The sequence below is a fragment of the Elephantulus edwardii genome, unplaced genomic scaffold (genome assembly GCF_000299155.1).
Source record: "Elephantulus edwardii isolate Elephantulus edwardi_28Jun2011 unplaced genomic scaffold, EleEdw1.0 scaffold00145, whole genome shotgun sequence".
NCBI classification, from domain to species: Eukaryota; Metazoa; Chordata; class Mammalia; order Macroscelidea; family Macroscelididae; genus Elephantulus; species Elephantulus edwardii.
The window spans coordinates 3,982,762-3,994,841 of NW_006399895.1; the positions used below are offsets into that span (position 1 = coordinate 3,982,762).

Sequence of the window (12,080 nt, forward strand, 5' to 3'; positions counted from 1 at the left end):
TAGATCATAATTTAACATTGTAAAAAAATTAAGTTCAGAAACTATTGTGCTACTATTTAGATATCAGGAAGGAATCAGACAAAATCAATTACCTCCATTCATCTTTAGAACAGAAGATAAAATAGCTTACTAACTGATAATGAGTTATGAATGTCACTATGACACAAAATTTGCTGTGATTTCTTATTTGGCTACAAGTACAGTATTTTTCATGAGTGACAACACACAGCATTTCCAACTTGTAACATAAAATTCCAGCTTATAAAGAGTTAACTGTGTGACTTGGAAAAGTCTGATTGTAACTAAGTAGCAACCTTCCCTGGGGAAACATAAACAAAATCCACTGGGAAAGCAGGCACAGACGGTATATATATATCGGTTCTCCTTCCTCTCTTCCTGTGGCTTTGCATCTCAAGACAGACAGGTGCTTCCAGGAGAATCCAACACTGGTTACAAAATGACACAGCTATTCTTTTCCTTTTCTTTTTCTTTATCTTTTTCCCGAGGTTCCTTTCGTTTACGTTCACTATTCCCAGATTGTCTTCCACTTGATGGAGAGGCTTGTGCTGGCTGGCCCTGCTTTAAGAAAAATACACAGGAAGAAATTGCTCCAACTATTCTAAGGCGCTTAATCATTGTTATCTAGAACGACAAACTGCAAGAGCAAAAGAAATCATTAGTGGAAAACAAAGTCATTAGTATATTATATTACATGAAATATGAGCAATTACCTTCCTAATTCTAGCTATGCATACTTAACGTACCCATTTTTCTAAAGAAATAAAACTTCAAACAATAAGTAACATGCAGAACAGTATTAACTGAAACCCCAAAAGACATTTCTGTTAAGATTTGGAAAATGCTAAGGAAAGTGACATTTTTGGGTAAACTTTAACAGTTCTTCAAGATCTTATTCAATACTATGTTGTGGTGGTGTGCTTTTGAGTAAAAATCAACTCACAGCTGACCCTCCAGTGGGTTTTGAGAGACACTTATGACAGGGGAGGAGACTGACTGCCCATCCTCCCACTGAGCAACTGGCGGATTCAAACCACATGCCTTTGAGATTACAGTGTAGTTTCTTAACACTAGGCCACAAGAGCAAATAAATTCTAAAATGAAGGGAGGTGAATTCTGAGAACTAAGAGTTTGAAATTAGTATATTCAATGAAACAAGAGTGCCTAATGAAAAGCTAACCTTACCATGGGGAGTTTCAATTTAAGCCTGAGAGACAATATTTGACCTACAAATTTTGTACTTCTTTTAATGTGAATTTCCACATTTAAAGTTTCATCAGACCCTAAAGGGCATGCTGTTTTCCTGTGTACCTGAAACAGAACTAGCAGCTTTAAGCATGATGTAGTTAACTACAAAGAGGGAGATTTTACATATAGATGAAACTTACTTACTGGCATATATTTTAATCTTTAAAATGTCATAATTTAAATGGACAAAGTGGAAAGGCTCTAACCTTGTTTAATACACAGCACATGTCAAGCACTGGGTTAAGTGCTAACATTGTATGTTCTTCACCAAACACCGAAGGATTAAGTATTATCTTCTATTTTACAAAATGGAAAGAGAGGTGGAGAACTTTGCTCAAGGAGCAATTAGTAATGAGAGACAGGAGGAGGAAACACAAACCAACATCTGTCTGCCTCTAAAATCCATATTCTTTCTATTTGGATTTCACTAACATCTAGTTGTCTGAAAGGACTTTGCTCAAATGTTTATTTTCCTTGCCATCCTATTAAGGGCTTAAAAAAAAATAAATTTTCTATGTTTTGTCATCCAAATGTCAAGAAATCATTTCCTTACCTAAATAAAGAATGGGCTATATTGTACATAGGGTTTTCTGAGGCCTGTTAATTTGGAAGTGGATGACCAATCTATCTCCTTAGTCTGTCTTAATTTGGATGCTCAACTCTAGAGCAATATTTGACAGACAAGTATTTTGTTCAAAAGAGCACAACAAGTTGTGGCTAACCTTGAGAAGAATGGGAAGCCCAGAACACTTAATTGTGCTTATGTGAAACCTGTACTTGAACTACGAAGCAATAGTTAGAACACAGCAGGGAAGCACTTGCATGGTCCAGGATCAGCAAAAGTATTTCCGAGGGATGCATCATATCGCCATACCTTTTCAATCTACATGCAGAATGGATCATTTAGGAGGCTGGACTTTATGAGGAGGAATGTGACATCAGGATTGGTGACTCATCAACAACCTACATTATGAAGATGACACAACCTTGCTTGCTGAACCTGAGGAGGAGATGAGGCATTTCTGCAGAAGGTCAAGGACTAAAGTCTTCAATGTGGGTTGAAGCTCAACTTCAAGAAAACAAAGAATCTCACCACTGGGCCAATTGGCGATGTCATGATAGAGGAGATTGAGATTGTTAACATCTTCCATTTTCTTGGTTCCACAACACTCTTGGCACCAGCAAGGAAATGAAAAGACAGATTGCATTGGGAAAGTTTGCTTTCAGGGACCTCTCTAGAGTACTTAAGACCAAAGATGTCAGTCTCGAGACTAAGGTGCACCGGATCCAGGCCATGTTCTTCACAATTACTTGCTATGCATCAGAGAGCTGAACAATAACTCAAGGACAATAGAAGAATGCCTTTGGATTGTGGTGCTGGAGAATAGTGTTGAACACACTGTGGACTTCCAGGAGAACAAAAAGGTCTGTCCCGGAGAGGGTGAAACCAAGCCATTCCCTGAAGGCTAGGATTCTGAAGCTCTGTCTCACATACTTTGGATATGTGGCCAGGAGGACTAGTCCTTGGAGAAGGATACTATGCTTTCAAGGGTGGAGGAACAGTGTAAGAGAGGAAGACCCAGGAAGAGATGGATTTACTCAGTGACTGGAGAAATGAGATTTGGTCTGTGGGGGACGACGATGAGACTGGCTCAGGATAGGGCAGAGTTTAGAGCTATTGGACATAGAGTCACTATAAGTCACAGGCAACTCAATGGCACATAATGACAAATGAGAAATATACTAGGGTAATCACGAACTTAGAATAATGCAATGGGTGCAAAAAATGCTGACAACTGAAGAGCCAATTTTTTTTTATCTTAACAGAAATGTCTTTATTGCTCACATCATCACTGTATTTAAGAATCTGAATGCTAGTTTTACCTGGGCCTGGGTAGGAGTAGAAGCAGCAGCAGCAGCTGCTGCTGCCTGTTCTTGTTCCTGATAATATTGAGAAGCCCTTCGGTCCTCCTCCTCTTGCAGTTTCTTGGCTAGTTCCAAGTCACTGATGCCTTCTGGAATTTGTTCCCAATTGATCTCTTGACTCTGCTGTTCTTGTTGTAGAGATAATGCCATAAGATAGTCCTAAGAAGTGAAATTGTAACCACCTTTAACAATGTGTGTTACCCAAATAACTAGTGAGGTTAAATAAAAGAGGTTAGCTATAAAGCTATGGGAGTGGTTTATTAAAAATGTACCAGAGCTTTAACATAAACATGAAAGTTAATTTTTTGCTTCTGTTGGGAAGCTAGAAACTTCTTATAGAGATGCTGCCATTGTTATTAGAACACATTTGCAATTGTTCTATGAGTAATGTAAACATTATTTAAGAAAACTAAAAACAAAACCATATTTTTCTATTTATTTTTTTACAAAGCATTAGGTCACTGTAGAAAATCTAGAAACAAGAGAAAAGATTTAAAAGGTAAAATCACCATAAAATTAAAAGCTAACCATTTTTAGTATTTTAGTATGTATCTCTCTAGTATTTTTTCTACATCTATATATGCACTCAAATATATTCCCTCATCCTATGAAATTATTATTTCAAACTTTTTCTTTTACCATTTAAGTTTTCTTTTTAGAAAAAAGGAATTTCCCAAGAGTATTTATTTGTCTAAAACATGATATCTAAAGGCCTAACAGTAGCGAAGTAGGCCTTGTTATCATCAATTATTTAGCCACTTCTGCTCTCCTCTCAAAGATTCCTGAGCAGGGCAAATGATTTGTACTAACTAATCTCTCTCATTGCTACTGAGTCAGAACCTATTCATCGCTGACCCTCAGTAAGATGGATTATCTAAAATTCACTTTCTTAATCAGTCAGTCTGAATAAAACTTAACAACTTTGTGCACTTCTGCCCTCATCTATCTTTCTATTATCAGTCAAGATTTTAAGTCACTTTAGGTAACAAGAATTTGTCCTTCAGATTTTTCTCCTTAACTCTTCAACTTCTACTCCCAAGCCCCACGGTCTTGAACCTATCTCTACACTAGACACTATCCTATTAATTATGTATCTATTATCTGAAAATTGAATTGTGGTGTTGTTGTGTACCATAGAGTTGGAAATGACCCATAACTGACCCACTGGCTGGTTTCCAGAGGCAGTTAATTGTATAGGAGGAGACTGACCATCCTTCTACCGTGGAGCAGCTGGTGGCCTTAAAGCTCATGACTTTGGGATTGCAGCACAGCTTCTTGCCACTAGGCCACCAGAGCTCCCTTATAATTGAATTACTGTGGCACTATACTCCTTTTGTCTTCATTATATCTGCTCCAACGTTATAGATAACGTTTAGAATAATCTTACACATTTTTCTCAAGTAATATGACAAAGAATTACTATGTCAACTATCAGAGCTGGTTTTTTTTCCAAGGAAAAGTCAAGAGTCCTAGAAAGATTAGCATTCATGTGAATCAAGGATTCTGTGTACTCCTATCATTCTAGTCAAATTGTCATTATATATTTTAATATTTAATATGGTTGATCAAATGTCTGCCACCCCTGCTTGAGTTACTGCAGGATGTTTGATGAAAAGAATTAATGAATGCTCTTCAGATCCCCAGTAATTCATTACAGCGCTGAGTGTAAAACTGCTCAATGAGCACTGGGTGTATGAATAGCTCTGCTATGCTCTTGCTATTATTAGCTAACTGTATGCCAACTGTTCAACATAATCTTATTCTTGCTTCAGCTGGGCAAGAATTCACACCATTGTCACACTTTTATTTGTATACACACACACACTTGAGAGTCTGAGGCTGCTCACATGTAACAGGCAAAATTCACATCTCTCTTCACTCTAAATGAAAACTGTACTCACTAGTGCAGCTTCTTCTATTTAATTTGAACTCAAAGGCTGAGCACATACCTCATTTTTCACCCAGTGCATGAGACTTCTGCTTCTTCTGATTAGTCGAAATATCTCTCAAATAAATGTTTATTTTTCATCTTTACCACCCAAGTTAAGCCACCATTGTCCCTTGCTTGAATGGTGATCTCAGCTCCTACCTGTGCCCTTTCTATTCATTCTCTTCACAGAGCCTTTTTAAAAAAGTAGGGCAAATGTGAAGGATAGAGGGAGGGGTAAGTAAAGAACATGAGAAAGATCTGGTGTGAAAACAATGTATATGAACTTTGTAAGCAAATCAGTATAAAATAAAAATTTATTTTAAAAAATATAGTAGATCATGTCAATTGTATGTTTTTTTGGGGGTTTGGTTTTTTGAATGCATTTATCATTTTTATTTTACTATGTAACATACTTTGGACATGCTGCAAGGTGGAATAAGTCCTTGGAGTGGGACGTCATGCTTGGGAGGGTGGAGGGACAGCACAGGAGAGGAAGATCCTCAATAAGGTGAATTGATTCCGTGACTGGGGTAATGCAGGTGGGTGTGTCAGAGACAGTGAGATTGGCATAGGACAGAGCAGGGCTTAGGGCTGTTGCACATAGGGTCACTGTGAGTCGCAGGTGACTTGACGGCACATAACAACAACAATGCAGAACATCCATTCACCATGGGTTGTGATGCAGTGGACAGTGTAATGGACAATGTATCTTTTTTAAGACTATTTATAATTAATAACTATTTATTATTAACTATTATTAATATCTATAACTCAACAGCACTTAACAACAACAACATTTATAACTAAACACTTAATACTTTAGTAACAATGGAAATTCTGTACAGTTTAAGGCGTGGCTCTGAACTAGATTGTAAATATGGACCAGATTAGGAAACAAATATCTTTTTTTTTAAGTAAAAGAAAAAAGTAATTTAAAAATTCAAGGAAAGAGAAAATGAAGAAAGGAGAGAATGCAAAACAAGCCCAGTGCTTTTCTGTTTGTTTGGTTTTTTTTCCTGGAGTACAATTTCTTAACATTGTAAACGAACCAAAAAAAAAAAATGATGAAAACTTCCCAAAATAATGACAATTTACATAGCAGGATTTGTTAGGGTACATTGGGGAGCTTTCCAGATTGGATGAAGACCAAAGCAGATGACAAGGAAGAAGTCACATTAATATGCTGAAATCAGTATTACCTTTATAATGAATTCAATTAGATCTACAAAGCAAGATTGTAAGCATTGAATATTTCCACAGGATCAGAGCTACTTTTTTTTTTTTTTTTAAATTTTATTTATTTTTGTGTGCGTGTACCGTCAAATCAGATCTGACTGGTACAGGAGGAGATTGTCCCTCCTTTCCCGGCAGAGCATCTGGTGGATTCGAACCGTGCGCCTCTGGGATTGTAGTTGCAGCTCCTTGCCACTAGGCCACCAGAGCTCCCAGGATCAGAGCTACTCTTGTTTATGGGTAAGAATATTAAAACCAGGTGAAACAAGTACAAGATTCAAGTTGTTTACTGAATATACTCGGTTATTGGCATATCTATTGAGTGATCAGAATGACAAGCCTGATATATACAGTTTCTAGTCAAGGACTGCAGCCTACAATATGGATTGAGGCTCAATGTCAAGAAGACAAAGATTCTCACCACTGGACCAATTGGCAGCATCAGGATGGATGGTGAAGAGATTGAGATTGTTCACAGCTTTACTTTGCTTGGCTCTGTAGTCAACAGTCTTGGCACCAGCAGCCAGGAAATTAAAAGGCGCACTGCCATGGGAAAGTCTGCTGTTAGGGACCTCTCCAAAGTGCTGAAGAGCAGTGGTGTCTCTCTGGAGACTAAGGTGCGTCTGATACAGGCCATGGTCTTCCCAATCACTTGTTATGCATCAGAGAGTTGGACAATGACCAAGGAGGATAGAAGGAGAATTGATGCCTTTGAGCTGTGGTGCTGGAGAAGAGTATTGAGAATACCGTGGACTGCTAGGAAAATGAACAGATTTGTCCTGGAGAGGGTTAAACCGGGTGGCTCCTTGGAGGCAAGGATTCTGAGGCTCCGTCTAACATACTTTGGACATGTTGTGAGGAGAGACTGGTCCTTAAAGAGGGACATCATGCTTGGGAGGGTGGAGGGACAGCGCAGGAGAGGAAGGCCCTCTATGAGGTGGATTGATTCAGTGACTGGGATAATTGGGATGGGAGTGTCAGAGACAGTGCGAATGGCACAGGACAGAGTGGAGTTTAGGGCTGTTGTACACAGGGTCGCTATGAGTCGCAAGCAACTCGACGGTACATAAAAACAACAACAGCACCCTAGGGTAATCAGTTTTCAGCAAAGGATCTACAGTGTTCTTTAGACGTTAGTAATAATAAACTATGAAAGGTATGGGTTATTTACTTGTTATGTGAGATCACTAGATTGTCGGGTATGGATGTGCAGCTACAGTGGAAAACTTAGATGTTCTGTGAATAGTAAAAAGGCAGCTCTTCTGTAATTGTATTGTTGCTTCATGCATTTTCAGTTTAGTGATGTAAATTCAGACTACTTTATTATGAGAAAATCTCTCTGCCAGTGTCTTTATTAATGGTCTCAGTCAATTCTTCGGGATTGAAATTTTCCATGGACAGTCACAGTCAGTTGGGTTAGAAAGAGGGAACTCCATATAGGCTATGGCTTTTCTAATGATTTGCAGGATAGGATTCATGGGACACTAAGTTATTCCTGGTCACGGTCAATGTCTGCATCTCCTGTGATGACCATTCATGTCTCCAACCTTGTCCCGGCTCTGCCTCCCTCTGTGGTTTTGGTGATGCATGTGGCGGCCGTGGTAGTGGTCTCTCTGAGGTGACTGTGCAGTCTTCAGATGCCTGGCTCCAAATCAGCAGCAAGATCCACCTGTGATGTTATGGTCTTTGTTTCAGTATGAACTACTGGCACTTCCTTGGTAGAAATTTCTAGCTTTACACCTCCCGATAAAATACTAATGGAAACTGATGGTTTCAGTCTTCACAACGACAACTTAAAATGAAGCTTTTGCTCCATAGTTTCAGAGACATGGATGGTTGCACTCTGGCTTCCTGCTGGTGCGAAGCTGCCGCTGTTTCCTATTCGGAGGTGCCTGTGACCGTCACTTCCCTCTTCTCCTCTGTAGCCTCGATCCTGGGCGCAGTGTCCTCATTCCCTTTAGGCTAGAAGCCTTGTCTGTGGCCTGCACTGCCACATCCCTGTTATGTCCAGCTGCACAAGGGCCTTACCCACTGGCGTGGACACTGGTCACCCATCTCTCCTCCACCATCAAGTCTCCTATGGCACAACCTTGTCAGTGCTGAGCACAGGAGGCTGCTGGGCTGCATCTGCCTCCCACTCACCACGGTCAGCTTGGGTTTCCATTTTCTCATCAGGCATCAACAGCTCAACCAGGGGTGAATCCTCTGGCCTGAGGGCCAGTCTCAAGGGGGATGTGGACAGCTGCTTCTCCCACTCTGTGCTATAGCAGTGTCTGTGGAGGCTTCTCAACAGGTCCTTTTCAGCTCACTGATGTGGGTCTGGTCCTTCATCTTGAGTTTCTCTAGCTCCTGTTTTCCTGGAGCTCTGCACCTTCTTCCTGATCCGACTCAGTGGTGTCACCATGGGCTGTGGTATCCACTGCTCACTATAGCCGAGCTCCTCGGCATTTTCCTGTCGTTCGTCCTCCTCTTGGGACTTTTCTCAGGCATCACAGTGGTGATCACGTCGGTTTGGGAGAAGCCCTTTGTTGCCACGTACTGGCCAGTACCAACCTCTGCAGCAGACATAGAGTCCTTCGTGTCTATTTCATAGTTTTCCTTCACTGAGCCTCCATCTGAGTGGTAAAAGCGGATCTGGAACTCTGTCAACACGACTCTTGTGTTCTGTCTCGGTAATGAAACCTGGACCCAAGGCTCGGAATTTCTTCAGCGGTGCTTCTAATAATAATCTGAAAAAGGTATGATGCTCAACAAAGTTTTCCCATCAACACTTGACAACTTGATGGTTAGGCAGTTCATACCCAATCATGCTTTCAAACTGTTCAAAGTCTCCTGGTCTGATCTTAATAAAAAAGTTGTTCCATTTGTATGTAATTGTTAGAACTCTGGGTGAGACAAACCTGTTTATTTGAAGTCTGTCACAAATTCCTAATTTCTACTCCTTCTGAATTACGATGTAAATCAACCACATTCATGGATAGCTTTTTGGCATTTTCCAAGAAAATCATCTCTGCTTCAGCTGGTGCCACTCCTCTGGGGCTCTTGTGTAGTTCAATCATTTTGTCTTCCAGTTCTCTTGTGTGGTCTGCTGCCAGGTAGAATTTGCAGAAATAACCGTTCCTGCATTCGTTGGGGTCACAGTCACCCAGCTTGAACTGCACCTTGTAATAGCCCAGCAGAGCCAGGGTCATGAGCAAGCAGGCAGCCTGCTAACATGATGTCCTCAGCAAGTGCAGACAGAGGTCGTATCTGTGGTATCTTTGGAGAGCTGGGCTGGGTGTGGAGGGTAAAATGTCACACTTAAAGAAAAGTGCCAAGCACCACTTCAAATTTGGGGTTTTTTTTTTTTATTTCCTTAAAAGGGTCCAGCTAATTCTTTTGATTTCCAGCATCTTGATATGTAAGCCCAAAGCAGTCCTCCTTGAGCAGGTTCAGGTATTCACACACTTCATCAAACAGCACTTGACCACTGGCACGTTTCTCCACATCACAGGTATATTCTGAAGCATCCAGAAGCACTGCACGCTTTTAGGCTTTTTAACATCTTTAATGAAGAACAAGACAGTTGGCTGCTGGATGACTTCTGAGAAAGTTTACTGCCTTTAATTGGCTAATATTCCAGCTAATATTGCAGTTGCTAATATTGCAGCAGCAAACTCTCCTTCCTTGTCAGTGGCCTGTCCTGCTTGTAGTCTAAACCTGTGGTCGTTGTGGTTGATTGTTGTTCTGAGGGGCTTGCAGCGGAGGTGGGAGTGGGGGGGATGGCGGGGGTGGGAGGCCGTCACTTTTGTGCTGAACACTTGGCATGGCTTTGCTGCTGTAATAAGAATGAGATGCAATACTCTTACCATGATATTCACACTTCAATATAATCTGACCTTCTGAACAAAAGTATGTAATTAATGTTCACATAGAAAATCACTCACCCATACAGCAGTATCAGCAAGTGAATAGTACACATGAAAATTGGAGGAACATCCTAAGAGTATGTGTGTGGGGTTTGTTTTCATTTGTTTGTTTTTTACTGTAATGTTAAGTTTGAAAGGAATGAGTATTTTAAATGATAGGAAGATGATGGAACATTTACCTGATCTATCTGATCTTGCTGTCCTCTGTACACAGTTTCAGGATCTGAAGGAGGCCTCAGATGAAATTCTGAGTCACAGAAATTTCCATCCCCATCTACATTGTGCAGGCTTTCCCAAACAACTTTTTCTTCAGTAAGAAATCCCTGGTCTGTTACCAACAAATATAGTTGACCCTTAATAAGGAATAACAAATAAAAAAGGAGAGTCAAAATAACAAAAAATAATATGTAAGGATAATTCTATAATTTATTATAATATGTAAGTATGAATTTTGTAATATATTATTGTAATTCCTTTCCTTTAGATTTGTAGACCATTATGACTAGTGGATCAAGCAGATACATGATTTGCTCACTGAATTAAATCCACCTGGATCAACTGATATATATATTCAATATACAATTTATAAATAGCTTTTGGAGGTTATTATCATTTCACAAAACAGTAAAATATACAAGTTCTTAAAAAATATCAGATAAAGAATAGGGCACAGTCACAATAAATGATATAACATTGTTGTTTGTTTTTAATGAAGCCAGTATGCTAACCCCATCCATATAAATCTATTTTCCTCCTCTGCATGTTAGTTGCTTTAGCTTTCTGCTCATTCACAATACTTGGTATCTGTATTCCAACACTTAATCACAAGGTACCATGATTGTATTTTCCTACCTCATTCCTCAAACTATAAATCTTAATCTCTCATACTAGTGCAGAGAGCATCATAAAGTTGGAACCCAATTTTTTGTTTACTCAAGCAATGAATTTATATCAATAGTTACTACGACAGAATTGTCTTGGCCTGTAATTCTCTTCAGATTAGTTATAACTCCAAGCATATATAAACTTTACATCTTTAGCATTCCATACAAGGCCTGTAGATGACTTCTTTGGGTTTGTAACAGGTTGGTTTTCCTTCAACGGTTCACATTCTGTGTGGTTAACACAGTGTTAGTGCTCTAAAATTTTATTATTCATGTTCTTATTATTCACAATTGATTCTAAAAAAATAACAAATTCATGTAAGGAGTCTGGTTTGAGAAAGGGTAGAGAAATTATTGAGCAAATTCGGAAGCTTTAAAGATCAAGTAATTGCTATTTTTGAATATTTATAATGTTTGGAAGCAGGAGTGGCATCCACTTCCTAAACAACATGCCTCTGGAAACCCCAAGGCATGTGGTTTCCACCATCTCCTCCATGATCTACTGTCTCTGAAAACCTACTGGAGGGTCAGCCATGAGTCAGTTTCAACTTCATGGTACATAAAAACTACAACAACTGAAATTATGGTAGTTATGCTGCCCTGGATGTGCTCACCAAGTTGTGTTAAGAAATCTGGAGAACAACCACTTGGCCGACTGACTGGAAAAGATCTGTATTTGTTCCCATTCCAAAAAAAGGTGACCCAACAGAGTGTGGAAACGACAAAACAATATCATTGATTTCACATGCAAGCAAGATTCTGCTGAAGATTATCCAAAAACAACTGGAACAGCACAACAGCAGAGAATTGCCAGAAGTCCAGGCTGGGTTTAGAAGGGGTCTTGGTACTAGGATATTGTAGTTAATGTTAGATGGATCTTGGTAGAAAGCAGGGAGTACCAGAGGAATGTCTATCTGTGCTTCATTGATTATG

The 12,080-nt window shown here is 39.6% G+C and overlaps 1 protein-coding gene and 1 pseudogene across 1 annotated transcript in view; both read right to left on the bottom strand.

Annotated features, from left to right (window-relative positions):
- Positions 1-450: 450 nt before the first annotated feature.
- Positions 451-12,080, bottom strand: part of FAM63B (family with sequence similarity 63, member B) — a 136,157-nt gene continuing 124,527 nt past the window's right edge. Inside the window, 3 exon segments of the mRNA XM_006894500.1 lie at positions 451-576; positions 3,151-3,351; positions 10,443-10,616. Coding sequence (XP_006894562.1) covers positions 451-576; positions 3,151-3,351; positions 10,443-10,616 — 501 coding nt within the window.
- Positions 8,661-10,162, bottom strand: LOC102860009 (annotated as a pseudogene).